The sequence below is a fragment of the Phyllostomus hastatus genome, unplaced genomic scaffold, assembly GCF_019186645.2.
Source record: "Phyllostomus hastatus isolate PE091 unplaced genomic scaffold, TTU_PhHast_1.1 phas_contig_62, whole genome shotgun sequence".
Lineage (NCBI taxonomy): Eukaryota > Metazoa > Chordata > Mammalia > Chiroptera > Phyllostomidae > Phyllostomus > Phyllostomus hastatus.
The window spans coordinates 9538463-9563547 of record NW_025333921.1 but is presented as its reverse complement, the minus strand read 5'-3'; the positions used below and the strand labels follow the sequence as shown (position 1 = coordinate 9563547).

Genomic DNA, 25085 nt, shown 5'->3' with positions numbered 1-25085 from the left:
ATCCAAAGAAACCCAAAGCACTAAATCAAAAAGATATACACATCCATATGTTCAATGCAGCATTATTTACAACAGCCAAGATATAGAAGCAACCTAAGGGTTCATCAACGGATGAACAGATAAAGCAGTGGTAGATATGTACAATGGAATATGACCCAGCCATAAAAATAGAATGAAATCTTGCCATCTGCAACATCATGAGTACACCTAGAAGGTATCATGCTGAGTGACATATGTCTGACAGAGGAGTACAATGTTGTATGATTTCAGTGACATGCAGAACCTAAAAAACAAAATAAATGAACAAGCTGAACAGAAACAAGACTTTAGATACAGAGAATATTCTGACAGTTGCCAGATGGGAGGGGTGTTGGGGAGATGGTGAAAAAGGTGAAGGGATTTCAAAGTATAAATTGGTAGTTACAGAACACTCATGGGATTGTAAAGTACAGCATAGAGAATATAGTCAATAATACTGTAGTAACTACATGGTATCTAATGGGTTCTAGATTTACTGGGCTAATCACTTAGTAAGTTATATAATGTCAAATCACTAGGTTGTACACCTGAAACTAATATAATAGTGTATGTCAAGTATAAGTAAAAAAATAAGAAATTATTTAAAGTTAAAAACAAAAGCAAAGAGTAGAACATGTATAGTATATTTATTATTTGAACAACCTATTTATGTATGCTCATATCTTTGTATGAGCATGAAAAAAGGCAATAATAATAATTATATGTATCAGACAAAAATAGTAAATAAAATGTGACAAAAATTAAGCAGATAAATTACTTTGCTAACTTGCTAAAGCTAATGACTTGTTTTGGCTATGAGTGAACATGGCAGAGATTAAAGAAAGAAACCCATGTAGGTGATCATTTTTCATATTTTCCTTTAAGTATAGTTTGGGATAATCAAAATTAATGTTCACTGTAACAGCACATGCCAACTAACAGAAACATCTGATAGCCCCAACAGGTGTTCAGTAACAAAGGGAAGAAAATTTCAGTAAATGAAACAATTTTCTCAACAATAATCTGCAAACATAAAATTTATATATGAACTACCAAGAGATGATTCAATAATTAGACAAATTTCATGAGAAAGTATATAAAATACATGTTACTTTAAGTAATTTTAACTTCATTTATCAGAGAGGCTGACATAACTAATCATTTTTAATATTACTTTTAATTTTTACACTATATTTTCTTCTAAATGAAGATATACTAAAAGAAATATTGCTCAAATTTCACTTCTAAAATATAAAGGAAAATATTTTAAAAGATCCTTTAGATATAAACTATCCTTATATAATTTCTTTTTGTTAATTCTGTCTAATATACTCAAATAGAGAAAGAGAAAATATTAACTCATGGAATCTAGTTTGCTGACACTCTAAGCATCCATTATCAATCACTTTCTCAAGTCATTCATTGGGTTCCAGATTGTTATCATGTTAGAAAATGAGCAGGTTCAAAGGGTAACCCGCAGAAGAGAGGAATAGGAAAAAGAGATAGTTTTGAGATCTAATCCTATAAAAGTCTGAGTTTTCTTACAATATGAATTCACTCAAATATGCAACTCATTGTGATATTTCTTCTGGAAGCCTTTTCATTCACTGTACCACTGCACTCAGTATTAAGCAGATTTGAGAATGTAATTTTTAAGTGACTATGCCCACGGCTACACTATTAGTTTTGAATGGCTCATCACCACTCCATTCCTTTAACATGTGGCACTGAACACCTTTATATACAAAGCATAAGAGGGATATAAGGATAACAGTATCTTTATTTTTAAGTATCTTATCCTACTTCAGCCCAGGACAGTGGGGAAAGGTTTCTAAAGAAATGGCTTTCAGAATTCAAAGAGCAGACAGGATCTGGACACATTAAGATTGGGAAAGGGCATGCAGGCAGACCATACATGCTAACTAAGAAAACTGCTAGTATTAAAAATGCGAAAGCATAGGACATGAAAGGAGGTACAACAGTATGAAATCATGCAAAAAAAAAAAGTTAAGCTAAGGTAAGATTCTTAAGGATACGAAAAATTAAGCTACAGAGTAGAAAATTTATTATGTGGGAACAGGGAACCACTGAAGATTCTGAAAATGCAAGAGAGGGTGTCTTTACTTTAAAAAGGGAATTCTGGATGAGTATGCAGCCTGCATAAAAGGGACAAAAAATAAAAGGCAAGATGTCTGAGCTGAAAACTCCTGTAATTATCAGGGAGAGGTAATGAAGGCCCAAGTTAAACTGAGAAGTACTGGTAGGATGGGCCACTGACTAAACTTGGAGGGTAAGGAAAAGATGCTAGTTTTAAGTCTCCATAACTGGGAAAATGCTGATGCTACTAACAGAAATGGATAACAAAGGAAGAGAAACATGTCTGAAAGGAAGGTAAGTTTGGGTTTGAACATGTTTATTCTTGTTGACTAGAGAGATCATTGTTGGTTTAGAATTGGAAGTGTGAGTGTGAAGTAATTTTCTGGAGTAGAATTAACTGCTGGTCAAAAGATATACATATTTTTATGATTCTGCTATCCAAAAATGGATAGCACTAGCAGTGAATGAATATATTTAGCAATTATTTCAAAACAATTATCATTATAAAAATAAATATATTAAAAAACCCCTGTCATTCTCTTTTATAGAAACAATGAATAACTCCCCTGGCTGGTGTATATGGAGTGCTGGCCTGAGAACCAAACAGTCACCAGTTCAATTCCCAGTCAGGGCATGTGCCTGGGTTGCAGGCCAGGTCCCTAGTAGGAGGCATGCAAGAGGCAACCACACATCGGTGTTTCTCTCCCTCTCTTTCTCTCTTTCTTCCCCTCTTCTAAAAATAAATAAATAAAATCTTTAAAGAAAAAACCACAATGAATAACTGATCTCTTCCACAAAGAACAGATACTGAATTATATTATAGATTAAATTCTAAGGAATTTACAAAACAAAAAAAAACAGTTTCTAACCAAGATCTCTTAACTCAATTTGAGTTATTTCCACAAAAAATATACATGTCCTAGAATGCCTAATTGCCTGCACACATATGACTTATAATATCAGAAATAACAAAAATTGACCTTATTACAACCACTGTTGTCATACAAAAAAAAAAAATGACAGCTTCTTACACTTACTGGATGATTACACTTATACTTACTGGATGACTTCCAATTATTCTATTTAAATATTTATACCCTTCAAAATCACTCCTTACCCAAAGGGAAATTTTTAAAATGTAGATATAACAAGATCTCTGAAAAAAATGGACAGGGCAATAACAGAAATGCTACTTGCTAACTAAGTTAAAAAAACAAACAAAGAGTGTAAATTATTAGGGAAAACAAAGAAGCCTTCCCAGGTTCTCCTACAGGGAAATTATTATACATTCCGGTTTGTAGTTCTACTCAAGGTTGCAGCCTAAAGTAAGCATTTGAGAGTCATTTACTCAGATGATTTCTCCACCGCATCTTAGTAGTAAAATGTGTTATTTAAAAAGTGTGTGTGTGTGTGTGTGTGTGTGTGTGTGTTGTGTGTTCTGGGGGGTAGGGGACAGTATCAGTAGGGATTCCCTAGTTTTAACCTGTTAGGCAGTTGCTACCCTGCAATGCCTCCTCAGGCAAGCCCGTAAGCCAATAGATGAATTGGTGTGTTCTTCTACTTAGCTAAGTTATTTAAGTAACAACATTATCAACAGCAGGGTAAGAGAAAAAAATCTCAAAATGGAGAAATCTCAGTTAATGTTTCTTTATTGGCATGCTTAGGGAGGATTCTGATTTAGAGACATTCAATCTTAAAATTTAACTTGTCATGAAATTTACTAACCTTTTGTATGCTTATGTCTTGGGTGTTCCTTATTTTGTATTTTTAAAACACCAGATGAAATGTCATATGGCCTATTATCTTCAAAATCACCACATCCAAACCCCGAGTTCATACGCTGACCAATTATGCTTACATTGGTTGTTGCAATCCCTATAAAATAAAATACATAAAAATATTTATTTGAATGATTTAGGTAATGGGATAGAGAGATATATACCTCCCCTCTTAAGTCTATATTGCCTTCTAGCCTTTTAAAAATGTCAGTAACACAGCAGTTGAAATGATAACATTACAGTAATTTTTTAAATTGTATCTTATCTTAAATTTTTTAATACTTTTTACTTACAAGCAGGTAAGAACATTTATTATAAGCCATCCTACAACATTTTATAAAACAGGCTTTAAAATTACAATGAAATACAAAATTCAATGTTAAAGAGATAATCAAATATGTATTTAGAAATATGATGAGCATTTAATGTTTAAATGACATTTTAAACTTTACAACAAAAAGAATAAACATTACCTAGAATTTTAAACTGTGTCTTGAGAGGTGCCTATATTCCTCATTTCTCTCTTTGCTCCTACTCTTGTGTAATGTATCTATCCTGGTCTGGCTGGTGGGGCAGTACACTACATAGTCACTAAGAGCTCATAATCTGGAATCTCGCTTCCTGGCATAAAATCATAGCACTGCTATTTAAACCACTGACAGAACCTGGGCAATACACCTAACCTTATTTGTAAAATGGGGGTAACAGTAGTACTTCTTCCACAACTGCTGTGAGGATGAAATGAAGAAAACAGATGTAAAGGGCTTAGCACAGTGTCTAGCATGTTATAAATTCCCATGTTAAACTATTTGAATTAAAAATAAATCAAAACCCTACATAGACCTCTTTTAACAAATTTTAATCTATATGTTTAAATGTTTAAACTGACCACCCTATACTAATACTTTATAGCTGAGAAAAACCACAAAATGTCTACTAAATGAAAACTCTAGGCAATTTATATTTGAGTCACCATCCATTTTTATATATAGCTCTTAGGTAAACCACTAAATAGTAATATTATAAAATATTATAAAACATTACAAAAATATAACGTTTTCAGCCCTGGCTGGGTGGCTCAGTAGGTTGGAGCATTGTCCTGTACACCAAAAGATTGCAGGTTCAACCCTCAGTTGGGTCACATACAGCAGGCAACCCAATCAATGTTTCTCTCTCACATCAATATTTCTCTTGAAAAAAAGGAATCAATAGAGACATATCCTTGAGTGAGGATTATAAAAACAAAATACATAAAAATCAACCCAAATGGATTAGGTGATAAGTTCCTTGACATCAGGCCTAGTGGATACTTTTTTGGAATTGACACCAAAAGTAAAGGCAACAAAAGTTAAAAATAAGCAAGTGGGATTACATCAAACTGAAAAGCTTCTGCACAGTAAAGGAAATCATCAACAAAATGAAAAGGCATTTACAGAATGAAAAAAAATATTTACAAATAACATACCTGCTAAGAGATCAATTTCCAAAATATATTTAAGAAATTTATGCAATTCAATAGCAAAAAAAATTAACATCCAATTTAAAAATGGGCAGAAGATCTGAATAGAAATTTTTCCAAAGAAAATATAAAGATGGCCAACAGGTACATAAAAAGATGCTCAGCATCACTAATCATCAGGTGAATGCAAATAAAAATCATGATATATCACCTCATACCTGTTAGAATGGCTACTATCTAAAAGACAATAAATAAAAAGTATTGGTGAAGATGTGGACAAAAGAGAACACTTATGTACTGTTGGTGGGAATGTATTTACATTCCCCCCAATTTACACCCCCAATTTGGGAGGAAATGGGGGTGCGTCTTACAGTCTGAATGTAGCTTTACATTTACATTTACATTGGTGAAATATTATGTCATTTATGTTATTAAATATTTTACCACCTTTTTTCCCTCAAAAATTTTCCCTATTTTCCTCCTCTAAAACCTAGGTGCGTCTTATGGCCCGAAAAATACCCTAAGTATCTACCTATGCATGAATAGATTAAAAAGATGTGATATATATACACAATGGATTAGCCATAAGAAAAGAATGAAATCTTGCTATTTGTAACAACATGGATAAAGCTTCTGGGCATCACAATATGTGAAATAAGACAGAAAGAGACAAAAATACCGTACATTCTTCCTTATATATGGAATAAAAAAAGGTTAAAGATATAGAGAACAGACTGGTAACTATAAAATTCTAACTCTTAAATGTACTCATTATCATTTTTGACATCACTTACAATAAAAATCATACTTTCTATAAATCATATTTATAAAACAGTCATACAATACCTATAGTGGGGCTTTGTTCAGCTATCTGGAAGATTTTATTCTTTGCAGAAGAAAGTCTTGTTACACAAGGTTTTGATCCAAATGTTGGAAATACATCTGACCTAAAATTAAACAAAGTAATTTCAATGAATTTTTTAAGATCTTCAATCAAACATTCTTTTTTATTGGTACTCCTAGTTCACCTTTTGAACTTCCAACCTTTTTAACATACAGTCATTCTTAATTATTCATGAAATGATGGCCAAAGGAATGTAAAACTCTCCAACTTTTACTGTAGTAATCTTCTGTTGGGTCCAAAGAACTACTAATCCAAAGAGAGTCCATTCCAAACTAAATGAAATGATTCTAATTATCTAATTTAATATCTTCCTTCATATACAATAATATAAAAAGGGACTTAACTATATGATAAATAAGAGATCAGCAACAAATGAGTTTAGTAAATAATACCACTTTCCTCTTGGACTACCATTTGCTGTATTTTCCTGACTTTATAAAAGGTCTACAGGCCTTGTTTCACAAAGAAAGCAAACCAAAGAATGTTAATCTTACGGTAAGGAAACTTAAATAAGTGTTGTAAGGTCAGTAGTCCAATGATATATATCATAAAGAAGAGTTATTATGAAGGAGTAAAATTCTCCATAACTGGGTAGGCATATTTGTTCATTGGCCTACCAAGAAATCAGTTAAACATTTTAGAAGAGTAATTTCTCTACAAGAGATTACTATAAATTTACATTTATACTCAGGATAATTCACTTGTATGAAAGAAAGTATTTCAGTCTCTAGAAAAGTGGTTCTCAACAATTTTTTCTCCCCAAACCACTTAAGGATGAAGGCCCACCATGAGGTAGTAGTGGCTTTCTTTGGCCATGATTCTAAAGGCAGGATGTGAGTTGCTTGGGAATAATTGCTCTAACGCTATTAAACTTAAATGCAGAAATACTAAATTCATTAAAGATAATTCAGTCCATATACAAAGGTATATTGAACTCACTTCTCAGAGTTCAATATTGGAAGGAATTAACTCCATGAGGCAACAGAAGGAATAGTGAATTCTAAATGTCAGAATATTAGGTGAATTTCTTTTCCCAACTGGGTACCAAATTAGTTACAGGACCTTGCAACTGTAGTAGTACATGACGTAAAATTTCACATTCATGGAAGATAAGGTAAGGACTTCAGGTCTAAAAGGTAAATATGTATTTGAAAAAGATAAATATATATTTGAAATGTCTCATAACAATGAAAAAATAGTTACTTTACCAGCCCACATATCTATTCAGAATTCATTTTGCAAAAAATGTTGCATTAGTGTACCTAGGTAATTACAACAAAGGACTTTCCAGTAAGAAAAAAATTTGCAAAATTGCAAAATAAGCTGCTATTTAAATTAAAAATGAAAATGAAATCATAGGATGAGAAAAACTCACAACAGGACACAAAAATTCAGTTTAATTCTATGAACTGCTGAAATAAAACACCTTTTTTCATTAAAGTTAATAGAACACCATCTCTCTTTTGACTGCAATTTCTATTTATTGTGCTTCTAGTTTACTTAAGTGAAAATAAATTTAATTTCAAATATTTACATCTAACAGCTGTATATAAATATGATTCAGGATAAAATTAAAGGAAATAAAATTAAAAAGTCTGACAAGATTAAGTGCTAACAAGTATGTAAAACAATTAGAACTCTCACACATGGCTGTTGGGAATGTAAAATTGCAAAAGCATCGTAGAAAACTATTTAACAGTTACCGAAAAAGTAAATGTATACCTACCCTATGACTGAACAATTCCACTCTTAGGTTATTGTCTATAACAAAGAAGGAAAGGATTCTCTAAAATTCTAAAATTTTGTCACAGAGATCTCACAAATAAAGTTGGGATCACTGTTTAAGACTTAATAGTTTACTGAGGTAATCTTAAAAAAAAATCTGTCAGATTGCTATGCTGAAAAATATTCTCTGTCAGTGTGGGGTTGCCAGGACTCCAATTCCAACACTTGCTTTAAGATGATTCCTAAGAGGGCTGCAAAAACTATAGCATGAAGTCCTAAGTTTCTACAAAATAATGGAATATAAGAAACCATAGAGTAACAGCTAGGTGGTGTTTATGCATAAATTAGAGGAAACTGGTGCTGAGCTCTAAATGAAAGCAGTAATATCAACTATAGGTCAATTGCCAAAGAGTCAATGACCCATAGAAGAGCTAAAAAACAAGGAATATTGTGGTAAATTTTGGACAGGCAATTGAAAAAAATGGGGTTTGGGAGAATAGCTATCATACATATTAATTTAGATGCTCGAGATTACAGCTGGGAATGTGTTCTATCTCTCCACCGCTACCTCAAACCAAAGCCAAGCAAAGTAGTATGTATAAACTTTCCCATTGTCTTTTAAATGTATTTTAACACCTTAAAAATTAGAAAATTGTTTTAAAGGTGTTTTCAAATATGATATTAGAGCTTCAGAAATAGATTACAGATTAGCCTTCATTTAACAAATTAAAACATAAAATACATTATTCTCTTTCCCTGGGGAGTAGTAGACAGAGAAGAAGTCAATGATTCTTGGCTATAAACTCCACTTTCACTGTAAGAGCTGATGTTTGGAGAGGAAGACCGAGATGGAGAATCCACAGTCAAGTCGAGCTTAATTGCAGAATCAGGGCTTTCAAGATCAGAAGTACTGCCACTCAGTTTTGCTCTTTTCTTAGCTGCACTGTTACGAAGGGACCTAAGAGAGCTCTGCATCTAAGAAAAAATAAAAATAATTAACTTTACAAAAGAATTATATTAGTAAAAGTTATCTTTGATTTTTAAATCCATTAATCAAATGTAGCTAGCCACTTTTCTTCAGTCCAGTACTAACCAGATGGATGTTAGCATTTCTGCACATAGTATAAATAAAGATTTCCTCACTTAGGTATTTATAAACAACCCACTAGGTTGTAGACTCCTGAAAAGGAAGGATCTCAAGCTATTATTCACCATGGCATTTCCTGCACTGGACACAAAGACTAACATATTGTAATAATTCAATTAGTAAATGAATCACTGAATCAGATGGTAGGCAGCAGAATGAGTTAAAGTCACAGAGGTCCAGCTAATCTTACATCACTTGTGTGCTTATGTGGCTATTTAGAAGTACTATGAAATTAGCAAAAAGTAATCCATTTTCTAAATATTAAAGTTCACATCCACCTTGCCAGAGTTCAGAGAATAATAGATCATTTTATGTAACTCCTAAAGCCAAGTATTTTTTTAGAAGTGCAGAGCAGAAATCATTATTTGAAACTAATACATTAAAGTTGGGAATAAAAATATGAACAAATTAAGAAACATAGAAGTATACATAAGCTGTATTTTGTTTACACTTTGATTATAACAATTATAATAGTTGATTCAACAGTATGGCCATTTCTCTAGTAAATCTTTGAAAGATTCAATATCCAAAAAGAGTAGTATCCTCTTACATTTACTAATAATTGTATTTTAAAAATTACCCTTTTGCCCTGGCTGGGTAGCTAAGTTGGTTACAGCTTGATATATTGAGATGTCAATATATCAAGGTCATGGGTTCAATCCCTGGTCAGGGCACATAAAGAATCAACTAATGAAGGCATAAATAAATGGAACAACAAATCAATGTTTCTACCACTGTCTCCCTGTCTGTCTCTCCCTTTTCCTCTCCGTCTCTAAAAAAAATTTTTTTAGATTACCCTTTGAATTACACAATAAGAGAAAAAGGCTTATTTTTAAGTTATAAACACAATGTGAAAACATATAATCAGATGACATTTATGAATTATTGTAGTTTAGTGCCTTTTCTTTAAGTTTTCTCTTTAAATAAATTCCCTTCCAAGTACCACTGAAAGACAGTGAAAAAATAAACACAAAAATATGGAAAGATTTTTTACAAGCAGAATTTGGAATGATTAACTCATTAAGAACCAATTTTGGTACTTTATTAGTTTTACACATGTTTATTGTTAAATAAATGCTTTTAAAATATGCATTAATATTTACTTTTATTGAGCAATCTATACATGATGCTTACATCTTGCTTACATCTTTAAAATTCATTAAAAAGACCACAAAATGATCAATAGCTAGTGTTTCAGTTTACATAGTTAATAATGTAAAACACTGTTTTAAACCTGACATCAGGCAAACTGAAATGATGAAAAGCAAGCATCTATGAAAATAGTGCTCTGAATCCAAAGTAATATAGCAGCCACATTCCCTCTCTGGCATATTAATATGTACAGTTATCATATTGGCAATACATTTTTATAGTTTAAATGGAGTGACCTAGGATTCAAAGATGAGTATCCAATATAATCTCAATTTCATAAGATAAATAAACTTACACACATGCACAAAAGACATGCTCAAGAATGGGGAGGGAAGGGCATTATGTCTCATTTATTTAACAAACCATAGAAATGATCGTTGAAAGTATAGTCCTGTGTGTCTCATTTATTTACAAAACAAACAAATGACAAATTTTCATTTGGGAAGGGTTAATGCAAGAGTATATTGCTATATTATTCTTACTTTTAATTTATTTATTGATTTTAGAGAGAGAGAAGAAGGGGAGAGAGAAAGACAGGGACAGACATTGATTTGTGCTCTACCTACATATGCATTCTCTGGTTGCTTCCTGTCTATTCCTTGACTGGAGATCGAACCCACACCCTGGCATATGTATTGGTGTGACGGTCTAATGAACTAATAAGATACCTGGACAGGGCACCTTCAATTAAAAACAAAAAATATATATATACATAGAAGAAATACTTGAAGTGAAACACATTATAGTGTGTTAACAGTAGGTTATTCTAGGCAGTGGGATTTGGTGTGATGAATTTTCTTCCTAGTACTTCACTAAAGTTTCCACATTTTGTATAATGAATGTGAAATATTTTTATAAATATGAAAACATGTATTGGGATTAAACAGTACTTGATTTTTACTCAAATAAAACTACTATATTATAGAAAATTACAAGCATTTAAAAATAATTAGAAACAATATTTAGTTCTAACCTCTTCTTGATCCAAATCTTTATCCTTGATATTTAATTCTGAAAGATCAATTTTAAGACTATCTTTCTCATTCTTCCAAATATCATCAGACTCTTTCTTTTTGGGTCCCACTGTACTTAAATTGGCTTTATCAGGCAAAAGGCTGATTCCCCTTGGTATGGGAGGGACAGGCTTAGTCCCATTCAGGCCCCGTCGGGAGGATGGTGATCTCACCAAAGCAGGTGTAAGTTGAACTGGAGAAGGTTTGTCTTGAGAATTTTCTCCTGCATAAAAAATGTACATTTTACTTTTTATCTTTTTTTAATTTCAGAGAAGTAGAAGTTTTAATCACAAGTGTTTCAAATATGGTGTTTCTAAATTAAAAGTCACATTATCTTTTATTAGAAATAGATTACTACTTAAAATGAGATAAAAGTATCACTGTTCCCTGAACGAACATAACAAAAATGAGACACCACAAATTTATTTACTAGAACAGCTACTTTTCTTGCTTCATTTAATTATATAAACAACATTTGAAGGACTACTATATGCAAAGCAGTAACACTGGTAACTGAGGAGAAGTTGTTGAATAATGTCTCAGCTTTCAATACAATATTTGATCTTGTAGGAAAGACAAATTCAGAAAGAAATTATTAATACAAAGGAATGAAGGTTCAGTGCTAACACAAAGTGATAAAATTGACTGAATATGAGTCAAAGTGACCTTTTGTTTACAAAGTAGAACATCAGCACCATTTAAAGGTGAAACATCTTACCTCAGACACTGAGGACAGAAAAGCATGTGCAACATAGTGGTTGCCTTTAACAGATTTTTATTTGAGACTGAATCTGCCTTGAATAAACTTATATGTTGATTTCATGATTTTGGAGTGAGCTATTGTTAATTTACTTAAAAACAAAACTCATGAAAATAATTTTAACATACACCAAGCATTCAATAATTATTGAAAGAGTACTAGACATTACAGTATTTATATGAATGACATTTTATATTTGTAAAGCTAAAATTCATTAGTAGGTCTCAGGCTGTTTAAGGTCATGTCCATTACAAAGCATTATTTTTTGCCTAGTTCTGAAAAAGGATTCTTAAATGGCAATATGAGAAAAAGAACTGACAATTTCAACTGAATTTTATATTACACATTTGATCTAGTTAACATATTGTTAAATATTTTTCCAAATATTTACTAATGCACAGAAATAAATGTAATTTATAAGCTTTCATAAATTTAATAACCCCAACTTAAAGCATAAAACTAAATTTGAAAAAAAAAAGCATTAATTTTTACCATCATTTCTTCCTGTGGGGCCAGATGATTTTTGGCTGACAACCTTTTTCTGAGGACTTGGTTTTGATATTCCTTCAAAGCTTTTAAGAGGCCAGGAATTTGAGAAATTAACAGAATTATCCTGAGACTTCTTTGGAGATACAGTAAGAGATGTGTGTTTTGGGCTGGTTCGAGGTGATGAGAAAGGATAGGATGGAAGGATGTAGGCTCCTGGACTTGTATTTGGGCCAGAGTATGATGAAGTACGTTCTGTTTGACTACCAAATGTTTGCTGTGTCTTACTGCCAAAATTTAGGCTAGGATACACTGTAATAAAACAAAAGAGAGTATATTATTCCCATTAAGCTGTATACCTGAAAGCAATACAAAATTGAAAGAAAAATAAGAGACAATATGTTCTCTCTCTCTCTCTCTCTCTATATATGTACGTATATACACTCCTTTGTGTGTGTGTGTGTGTGTGTGTGTGTGTGTGTATATATATATATATATATATATATATATATATATATATATATAACAATTTAAAGATTTTTGCTTTTCACATTAAGGTTTTTTCCATCTGGCATTTATATTTTTGTATGTAATTACAAATATTAAAAAATTTTGTATATAATTATAAAAATTTTTTGTATGGAGTGAGGTAAAGATCTAATTTATCTTTTTCTATATAGATAGTACAATTTCCCAGTGCTACTTTTTGAGACACCTGTTCTCTCCCTTTCATCCATAAATTTCCTATATATTATTTGGGTCTATTCTTAGATGCTTCTTAATGATTCCATTACTCTATCTATCTATGCTTATTACAATGTTTTATTTATAACTGCACTATTTGATAAGTTCCCTTCCATTTTGGTCTTTTTAGAATTATCTAGGCCACAGGTGTCAAACTCATTTTCACCAGGGGCCATGTCAGCCTCACAGTTGCCTTGAAAGGGCTGAATGTAATTTTAAGACTGTATAAATGTAACCGAGTTAACCACTCCTTAACTATAAGCAAGGAACTCTACATTTGGCCCTTTGAAGGCAACCATGTGGCTGATGTGGCCCCCAGTGAAAATGAGTTTGACACCCCTGATCTAGGCCATTCTTGACCCTCCTCCTTTTTCTCATATGAATTTCAAGATCAGCCTCTTAGGCTCTATAAAAAATCCTGTTGAGATTTTGCTTGAAATGACACTGAATTTACAGAGTAATCTGGGAATAGCTATCATTTTTCTGATTGAGTCTCCCTATTTAAAAATATGGGGTCTTTTAATTTACTCAGGTCTCTTTCTAGTCTCCCAAAGAAGTATTTTAGTTATCATAATAAAGGATATGCAAATCTTTGTTAGATTTCCAAATATTAATAAATCTTGCTGATACTACAATTCCTTAAAAACTGTATTTTCTGATTTTACCAGCCAAGATGAGGCATAGGTAGATAAGCTGTGCTTCCTACACAACCAAAAGAATAACAACCAATTTAAAAACAGAAAACAACCAGAAATGCCAGAAAATAGAACTGTATAGAAGTCTGACAACTAAAGAGTTAAAGAAGAAACATTCATCCAGACGAGTAGAAGGGACGCAGCCAGGCAGCTGGGGTAGAGAGGATGTGCAGCAAGGTGGTGGCTGGTGGACCTGGCAGGTGAGGCAGCAGCTAGCAGACCAGGCGGTCTCACATCCAGGTATGGATAAGCCAGGAGGAACTGGGGAGTGAGACAAACTGAGCAACCCAGGGTTCCAGCACCAGGAAATAAAGCTTCAAACCTCTGGCTGTAAAAATCTGTGGGGGTTGTGGAGACTGGAGAAAAGGCCAGTCTCATAGGAGAGTCTCTTGGATTGGCCACCAGGTCCTACAATATACACAAGCCCACCCACCCAGGAATCTGTACAGCATCTCAAAGGGCTTAATTCGTTTATGGATAGTGGAAGAAGTGACTGAAAGCAGGGTGAGAGTCGAAAAAGCAGCAGTGTTCCCTCTAGGATCCCTCTCCTACATACAGCCACAATGCAGGAAGGTAAGTCACCCTGCCCTGGCAAATACCTAAGGCTCTACCCCTTATAATCTAACTGGTGTGTCAAGACAAAGAAATATGGCCAAAATGAAAGAACAGATCAAAACTCCAGAAAAACAACTAAGTAATAAAAAGATAGCCAACCTATCAGATGCAGAGTTCAAAACACTGGTAATCAAGATGCTCACAGAAATGGTTGAGTATGGTTGCAAAAATAGAGGAAAAAAGTGAAGGCTATGAAAAGTGAAATAAAGAAAAATATACAGGGAACCCACAGGGAAGGGAAGGTAACTGGTACTCAAATCAACAATTTGGAACAGAAGGAAGAAATAAACATAAAACCAGAATGCAACGAATAAACAAGAATTCAAAAAAATGAGGAGAGGTTTAGGAATCTCCGGAACAACTTTAAATGTTTCAACATCTGAATCACAGGAATGGCAAAAGGAGAAGAGGAAGAGCAAGAAATTGAAAACTTATTTGAAAAAATATTAGAGGAAATTGTCCCCAGCCTGGCGAAAGAATTAGACATGCAAGTCCAGGAAACTCAAGAGTACCAAAGAAGTTGTATCCAAGGAGAAACACACCATGACACATCATACTTAAGTTACCTAAGACTAAAGATTAAGGAAAAAATTTTAAAAGCAGCAAGACAACAGGAGACAGTTACCTACAAAGGAGTGCCCATAAGACTCTCAGCTGATTTCTCAAAAAAACCTTGCAGGCAAGAAGGGGCTGGAAAGAAGTATTCAAAGTCATGAAAAGTGAGGACCTACATCCAAGATTACTCTATGCAGCAAAGCTACCATTTAGAATGGAAGAGTAGATAAAGTGCTTCCCAGATAAGGTCAAGTTAAAGGAGTTCATCATCACCAAGCCCTTATTATATGAAATGTTAAAAGGACTTACCTAAGAAAAAGATGATCAAAACTATGAACAGTAACATGACAACAAACTCACAACTATTAACAACTAAACCTAAAACAAAAACTAAGCAAACAACTAGAAGAGGAACAGAATTATAGAAATGGAGATCACATGTCGGGTTATCAATGGGGAAGGGACAGGGGAGAGAGGGGGGAAAAGGTACAGGGAATAAGAAGCATAAATGATAGGTAGAAAATAGACAGGGGGAGGTTAAGAAGAATATGGGAAATGGAGAAGCCAAAGAGCTTATATGTATGACCCATGAACATGAACTAAGGAAAGAGGGGGAATGCTTGAGGGAAATGGGGTGCAGGGAGAAGGGGGGATAAAGAGAAGAAAAAAATGGGACAACTGTAATAGCATAATCAATAAAATATGCTTTTAAAAACCCTACATTTTCTGAAAGTAGCTGACGTTCAGGAACTTTACTACATCCTAGTATTACACCTGACAACCTTGCTAATTTATTTAATATTTTAATAGTTTTCTGTGTATGCTTTAGGATTTTCTATTTAGATAATCTAATCATGATAATAATAGTAATGGTGTTATGATGATCATAACAATGAGCTAATGTCTATTGAGCTCTTACTATGTGCCAAGTGATGCTCTAAGCACTTTATAGGTATTAACTAATTTAATCCTTACAAAAATGTGGGTAGGTATTATTTCTATTGTACAGATTTAAAAACAAAGTACAAAGGAATATTAAACGAATTACTGAAAGTCACACTTAGGACATTATAAAACAGAGATATCAACCCAGCCATTTGGGCTCCCAAACCTGTGCTCTAAAACACTACATTGTACCATGTTTTTATCTGGGAATAAAGAAAACTTTTGTTTCACTCTCATCAACTTGTGCACTTTTAATTTTGAGCTAGGCATTCCTGAAATAGGTAACACAATGACTACCAAGTTTTTATGACTAATTTCCCCTTAAAATCCAGACTTAACATCAAAATGCTACTCGACATCCCTACAGAGACAGATGTCCCAAGCATTACATATCCAAACAAAACTCTTGGTATCCAAGGCAGATCTGTTCTTTTCCTCATCTTCATCTTTTTGGTAAATGGCAGTTTTATTCTGCAAGTTGCTCTGGCCAACAGCACTGGACTCATCCTTGGCTCCTCTCTTCTCTCGAACTTCGTATCTAACCCATTAACAAATCTCACTGGCAATACAGGGTGATCACTAAATCTGGAAACTTAGATGAATACAGAATAAATGGCTTATTCATATTACATTATTATACATGTAAAATAGTTTCCAAACTTTACAGCCACATTGTCCATCAGAATCCAAACACTTTTCAACACTTTCATTGCTTCTTCTCTAATACAAACCACGTCATCTATCACCTTTACAATTGCCGTAACTTCCTAATTCATTTGCTTTGCACTTGCCCCCTCTCCTGCAAGGCCTATTCTCTACATGGCAGCTCTGTTCCTTTTAAAAGGCAGTCAGATGAAGCCATTTCTCTTCTCAAAAACCTACAATGACTTCCCAACCCACTCAGAATAAAATCCCAAATTCTTACCATGCCCTACAGGGCCACATGTTAAGTCCTATAATTATTCTCCGCCTTAGTCATTCCACTGACATCCCTGCTTTTTATTCCTAGAAAAAGGCCAAATATGGCCTTACTTCAGAGCATTGGTACGCTGTTGTTCTCAATGCCTGGAATGTTCTTTCTCCACATATCCATGTGGTCTAATGCTTCATGTCATTCAGGTTTCTGTTTCAATGTTCTTGCTTCAGAAAGTCCTTCCCTCTCACATTCTGTCCCCTCACGCTGCCTTATTTTTCTTCAAAGCACTTATTTCCATTCTTATTGCTCATTAATTATCTTCTCCTCTATTAGATTTTGATCTTTAGATTTTTGAACCATGTCTAGTCTCAATTAGAGGAATTAATAATAAATGCTCAATAGCAGTGGTAACAGTGAACATTTGTTCCTTGTACCTGACTTTAAAGTGAATTATAATGTTTTACACCACTAAGTATATTTGCTATTGGTATTAACAGGTATTATTATCAGGTCAAGAAAGTCATTCTTACTTTGTTGTGAGTTTGTAATTATGCATGGATATTGAATTTTCATCAACTGCTTTTAGTGTTATTTACTAATACAATTATATGGTTTTTCTCCTGCTACAATAAAGCTCACCTACAGGTTATTCTGGAAAACATCAACTTAGTCATAATATGTAGCATACAAATTTTAAAAACACATTCCTAGACAATACATAGATTTGGTTTCTTAAAACATTATTTAGGACTTCAACTTTTATAAAAGAAAGACTGGATCACCATTTATTTTTCTTTATTCACTGAACTTATCTGGTCATGATACTAACAAGGTTATACTTATTTCATAAAATGAATTAGGGAGCCTTCTTTCTTTCTTAACTATCTTAAATTTGGATAAGATTTACCTCTGCCTTGGAGATTTGACGGAACACTAGGAAAACCATCTGGGCCTGGGATATTTTGTTTGTTTTTATGGGTAAAATTTTAAACCTAAAATTTCTTTAATAATTATAGATCTGTTCAGTTTTTGTATTTCTAAGATAACTTTGACAAGCTTGTTAATTGTGTTGTTCAAATACACCGCATCATCTAATTCAGCAGTCCCCCATCTTTCTGGCACCAGGAATGGTTTTTCCATGAACAGTGAGGGGTGGGGTATGGGGGGCGGTAGAAGGCAAAGCTGGGCGGGACCAGAGGGGGAGCTCAGGTTAGCTTCACTTGCTCCCAGCCACTAATCTCCTGCTGTGGAGTGGGGAGGGAAGGGGACGGAGACAGGAGGGGAACTCAGAAAAGCTTCACTTGCAGCCTAGTTCCTAATAGATCACAGATGGGATCCTCACTGATGTGGCCCAGGGGTTGGGGACCCCTGACTAATCCCAAACATCTTTATCCTAATAAAATTTTCCACTAACTTTTGTAGATTCGTTAATTTTATCCTTGTAATTTTGTCAAATTATACATATACACTCACATGTACATGTATACACACATTTTTTAAGTCTTACCTTCTTAGTGAATTCTTTTTTTTATCATAATGACCCTTTTTAGCCCTGAAAGTGTTTTTAGCTTTTAGTACATACATTTACCTTAACATCAATATTTTTTTAACCTGCTTTGACTATTTGTCTAGTATATAGTCACCCCCTTATCATGGGAGATAGGTTCCAAGATGACCAACAGATGCCTGAAAACAAGAGATCGTGCCAAATTCTATATATACTGTTCTTCCTACACATATGTAGTATCTATGACAAAGTTTATTTTATAAGTTAGACACAATAAAAAATTAGTAACTAACAATAAAAAAGAACATCAGGTGCAGTGGTATAGAACAATTGTAACAATTTACTATAATAAAAGTTACATGAATTGAGCCCTGGCTGGGTGGCTCAGCTGGTTGGAGCTTCAACCATACACCAAAAGGTTGCGAGTTTGATCCTCATTCAGGGCACGTGCCTAGGCTGCAGGTTCAATTCCTAGTGCAATCACATATGGGAGGCAAACTAATCGATGTTTCTCCGTCTCTCTCTGCCGCCCCCCCCCCCCCACTCCCCACCTCCTCTCTGAAATCAGTAAACATATCTTTGGGCGAGGATTTAAAAAAAAATTTGAATGAAGTGAATGTGGTCTCTCTTTCTTTCCAAAACCTTATTGTACTATACTTACCTTTAAACTTAAAGGGGCACTTCATGCCTTCTTTTTGGCATATCTGTATTTGCAGCATCACTACTCTTTTGCTTTGGGGCCGCTACTAAGTAATACATGAGTTACTTGAACACTAGCACTGTAATACCACAACAGTTAATCTGATAATCAAGACAACTATTAAGTGACTAATATGTGGGTATTGTATCCAGAATGGATGCATTGGACAAAGGAATGATTCATGTCCTGAGAGAGACTAGTGAAACTGCAAGAGATTTCATATACTACTCAGAACAGCACGTAATTTAAAACTTACTTATTTCTAGAAAGTTTCTATTTAGTATTTCTGGATCTATGCCGAGTGCAGGGGAACTGAAACTGTACAAATTAAAACCATAAATAAGGGGATTAATGTGTGTGTTTTCCATGCTTTATAGTCTCTTTCTACTTTGATCTATTATAGGTGTGACTTAAAACATAGCATTTAAGTTTTTAAAAGTCTAATCATTTCTTTTATTTAAATGGTATGTTCTGTTCTGTCTAGTTACTTCTATAGTCTTATTTTGTGCTTCCTATTGTGTTTTTTTCTTTGATACTTTTTTCTTCCCTTTTCCTGCCTTTTCATTTTACTCTACAACTAATATAAAAGTCTACTTATAACCTTTTAGGGGGTTCCCTTAAATTTTCCTTCAATATCTTTTTTTTAAGACTTTCCATGAAAAAGATCTAGCATATGCATACTAACAAGTACAAAGTTCTTCTGAATACTTAAACAACTATATATATTATAGATATCATTTACTTTTAATTTGTATCTGACATGGTTAGAATCTCTACTTATACCTAGACTTTATTTGGATGGAAAATGGGTTACAGTGGTCACACATTTACATATAGAACAAAAACATTGATTTCCTGATTTCAATGTTTTATTAGTAAATTCTGATGCTTCCATGTTAGTGCCTCATTATATATTACTTTTATTAAGAGATGTAAATATATTTCTTACAAACAAATAAAAAATCACATCTTTTATGCATATAAATGGAAACAATGGTATGCAACAAAATGTACCAACACTTTCAATATTTAGTGTGGCTCACTGCAACATTTAAATTGGGACAGGAAGGACTCCCTGTCAAGATGGAGGAGTAGGTAAATGTGACTTGCCTCCTCACACAACTTCATCAAAATTACAGCTAAACTATAGAACAACCATCATTCAGAACCATCAGAAAATCAAGCTGTATGGAAGTCTGAGAACTAAGGAATTAAAGAAACCACATTCAGCCAGATGGTTAGGAGGCACAGAGAGGTGGAGACCTGAAAATGCAGAACTGGCTGGTCCCAAACCTATGTGTGGTGGATATAAAATAGAGGGATATCTCAGGAGGTATCCAAACCCATATCAGAACACACTGGCTAGGGTTCAAGTGCCAGAAAGGTAAGTCCCCATAACTTTTGGCTGTAAAAACCAGTGGATGTTGGGTCTGCAGAAGAAACTGCAAGATGCTTAGGCCTCTCCTCTTAAAGGGCCCCACACCACACACAGACTTACTCAGATTCACGCCTTCTGGGCTCCCACACCAGGGCAGCAACTTGTAAGACGCCAGTGGCATACAGGCAGGAACCAAAGTATCTGGCATCAGAGTAAGAGCTGGAGGACAGCTTCTTCCCAGACAGAACTGAAGACAGAGGCTAGTGTACCTTTTCTGAGCCCTCCAACACAGAACCACAGTATAGCAGCACCATACCCAAATCTCCATCACCCTGGTTCATACAGTAAGCCCCGCCCTCATGATTACCCAGGCATCTGCCCCAGCCAACTTACAGGCCACCTGAGCTGGTAGCAGTGGGTTTTCCATGTGACGGGCTGAGCTAAGAACAGGCTTCAGACCTTCCTAAATCCACCCAAACAAGCAACAGCTGAGTCCAGCCCCCTATACCTCTGGCTAAGTGGCCCCAAGCCTGGCACTAGCAGGAGCCATCTGTAGATCACTTTACAGCTTATGCCAAGGGGCACCACACAGAACATAGGATGACTTTGGCCTAAACAACCTGGGAAACCCCAGAGACTTCACACCCAGTAGACAGTTACAGACCATGTCAGAGCACCACCTAACCACCTCCACAAGCCATGGAGGGAGGTAGTTGCTGGTCAGTGGTCATAGCCAGTCCGACACCAGCTCTCTATACTACATAAATCTCTCCCATTGATCTGTTTAGGGAATATTCAGCCTAAACAGAGGGCATACCTCCATCCAGTACACAGCTTGGGAGATAGGGGAGGCTGTGCCACTGGACCCTACAGGACACCTACTACATTAGAGCACACTACCAAGACACGGAGTCAAAGCAGCTATACCTAATACATAGAAACAAACAGGGAGGCTGCTAAAATGAGGACACAAAGAAATATGACCCAAATGAAAGAACAGAATAAAACTCCAGTAAAAGAACAAAACAAAAATAGAGATAAGCAATCTATCAGATGCAGAGTTCAAAACACTGGTTATAAGGATGCTGAGGGAACTCAGTGGGTACTTCAACAGTATAAAAAAGACCCAAGCAGAAATGAAGCATATACTAATTGAAGTAAAGAACAATTTACAGGGAATCAACAGTGGAGTGGATGAGGCCAACAATCAAATCAATGATTTGGAATATATTGAAGCAAAAGACATCCAATCCATACAGCAAGAAGAAAAAAGAATCCAAAAAATCAAGGGCAGTGTAAGGAGCCTCTCAGACAAGTTCAAACATTCCAACATTTGTATCCCAGGGATGCCAGAAGAAGAGAAAGCAAGAAATTGGAAACCTATTTGAAAAACTAATTTAAAAAACCTTCCCTAATTTGGTGAAGTAAATAGACAAAGAAGTCCAAGAAGCAGAGAGAGTCCCAAACAAGATGGATGTAAAGAGGACCACACCAAGACACACCATAATTAAAATGCCAAGGGTTAAAGATAAAGAGAGAATCTTAAAAGCAATAAGAAAAAAGCAGATAGTTACCTACAAAGGAGTGTCCATAAAACTATCAGCTGATTTCTCAAAAGAAACCATACAGGCTAGAAGGGGCAAGAAAGAAGTAATTGAAGTCATGAAAGGAAAGGACCTACATCCAAGATTATTCTATCTTGGATAGAATAATCAGCAAAGCTTTCATTTAGAATGGAGGGGCAGATAAAGAACTTCCCAGACAAGTAAAAGCTAAAGGAGTTCATCATCACGAAACCATTATGATACGAAATGTTAAAGGGACATATTTTTGAAAAGATCAAAACTATGAACATTAAAATGGCAATAAATAAATATCTATCAATAATTGAATCTAAAAAACAAAATAAACAAGCAGGACACAAACAGTATCATAGATATGGAGGACATTGGGATGGTGGCTAGTGGCGGGAATGACAGAAAAGGTAAAGGGATTAAGAAATACAAATTGGTAGTTACAGAATAGGAAGAGGGATGTTAAGAGCAAGTATAGGAAATGGAGTTGCCAAAGAACTTACACACATTACCCATGGATATGAACAAAGGAGGATCGCTGGAGGGACTGTGGGGTGCTGGGTAAAGAGGGGCAAAGGGGGAAAAATTGGGGCAACTGTAATAGCATAGTCAATAAAAAATAAGAAATAAAAAATAAAATAAAATAAAATAAAATAAAATGAAATTAAACAAAACAAAACAAAATAAAATAAAATAAGTTGGGACAAAAACTTCTAGATGATTTGGCATGTGGCATTCACACATCAGGTCCTTCAGAAGCACAATGGAGAATGTTAGCTGAGAAGGTGGTGGTCCTGACCTTCTCAGGACCAAGACTTAAACAACTAGTAAGTTATATAATTTTTAATATATAACTGTAATAAAATAAAATATAGTAGTAATAAAATATATTACTTCTAATGTCAAGTAAGTTAAATCTTGACATTAGAAGAACATGGTATCTTTTTAGCAGCTGCTCTAATAATTATTCTGAGAGGCAGAAAATTAGGTACATTACAAAGACCTGATTAAGCACTGAGAGTGAGGTAGTCTTCAAAGGTACTGTAACCATTCAGAGATATCCTAAACAGGAGCATGCTAAACAACAAAGAATTTTCTCCGCTTCTACTAATTATGATTTCCAAAGTTATCTAGCCAAGATTTGGGAAATAACTATATTATTAAGAAAGATTTGGGTGGGTGAGCTGGACTGGGAGTAAAAGGGAGAAAACTGTACTTGAACAATGATTAAAAAAAAAAAGAATTCCATGAAAAAAAAAGATAGACTATTTTATTGGGAACAACACTACAAAGAAAAACTTTATGGAGTCATGTGGACCTTTGCAGTATGTGAAAAAAAATGTAGCTAAATATTAAGTGCAATATTAACTAAGTCCTCTTTACTAATTTCAAATAGGCATTACTTTTTCATCAACAAATATACACAGAAGTACATCCCTATCATTCAAAAAATTTTAATAAGTATATGACAAAATTAAAATATATCTAAAAATATTTGATTTGATCCTAGTTTTAAATAATAATTGGTAAAGCTATTAATTAGCATGGAAAACTTTAAAACCCCTTCAAATCCAAAATCCATATAACTGACAGCCTCAAACATTCCTTTTGTTCTATAAGAGATCTAAAATGATAGTTAGTCAGGAAGTTATGGTTGCTAATAGGGGACATAATAAAATCTAAATAGCCTTAAAATTTTAAACTATTATTGAAAGTAACTGTCTTCTGCTAACACAATACTCCTTAATGGATAATGTTACTCTCAATTACTTGGTTTTAAAATGCTCATCTTCACCATGAGTAGTAACTCACCAATTTTAATCCGTCATATTTATATCATGATTATGAAATCTATCATTTTAGGGTAATAGTTATAAAATGATATTAAAATTTTTACTAAAATATAACTTTTTTTGGATGAGTATACCTATACAAAATAACATACAACTAACTAGATTTGGAAACCCCACATAATATTTATAAATCATCTGTATATAAATAAATTTGGAATTTAAACCTTTATCTTGATGACTGTTAGTTGTCCCCAGGTACTGTAAATCAGAATCCACACTTCCAGTTTTACCACGTATCTGTGAAAATCCAAGCTGTCCACATTTCTCAGAAAGATTTGTTTGATGTGCTCCAGTAGTGCCTTTAGAAGGAAGGAGGAGAAAAACATAAAGATAAAAGTTACCTCTATTTCATGAATACATCTAATTTCATAAATGTTGGTAGTCATTTGTGTGGGAATAAATACAGCAGTATATGAAGTGACCCAGGCAGGCATGAAAAGGAAAAGCTTTTGCTACTGGCAGATCTGATTAGTGGCAGGATTAAAAAACAGAAAACAGACAGGTAAAGTGCAGATAAAAGCATACTGAAAAATGTAGACAAAAGCAGTTTCTTCTTATATGTTCCCTTCTCTTACCACGTAATGTTCCTTCAGACATGGCTCTTTTTCTTCCTAGTATTTGTAGTAAACATTCTACCCTAAAAAACCTGCAGAACTCTCCTACCTTCTTTCCTACCACAGCTTCCAACCTTATCTAGGTACACAAAGTCTGTCCAGAAAGTATCCAGCCATGTGCTGTAAAAAAGAAACATTTATTGAAGAAGATACACGAGACAAGAAACACTGTACATAGAATGACTCCTCAGTCCCCGTCAAAGTAGGCACTTTGAGACCTAACACAGTTCTCCCAGCATCTTTCCACTGCTCAAAACACTCTGCAAAATCCTTTGCTGGAATCACCATCAGCTGCCCCATCATATTTTCCTGAATCTCATCAGTGGTCTGAAATCTCTTCTTTCAAAGGTGAATTTAGCTTTGGGAACATCCAGAAATGGCAGGGCTCCAAATGTGGTTCACTGATAGGGGTCTGAATCAAGTTATTAGCAACTGCAGCACAATGGTCCT

The 25085-nt window shown here is 34.3% G+C and overlaps 1 protein-coding gene across 1 annotated transcript in view; it reads right to left on the bottom strand.

Annotated features, from left to right (window-relative positions):
- The window catches only part of TOGARAM1 (TOG array regulator of axonemal microtubules 1), a 105297-nt gene that overhangs the window by 58109 nt on the left and 22103 nt on the right, over positions 1-25085 (bottom strand). The window contains exons 4-9 of the mRNA XM_045848612.1: positions 24186-24320; positions 12546-12851; positions 11254-11516; positions 8724-8956; positions 6199-6299; positions 3841-3990 (exon numbers count right to left, since the gene is read on the bottom strand). Coding sequence (XP_045704568.1) covers positions 3841-3990; positions 6199-6299; positions 8724-8956; positions 11254-11516; positions 12546-12851; positions 24186-24320 — 1188 coding nt within the window. The remainder of the gene's footprint in view (positions 1-3840; positions 3991-6198; positions 6300-8723; positions 8957-11253; positions 11517-12545; positions 12852-24185; positions 24321-25085) is intronic.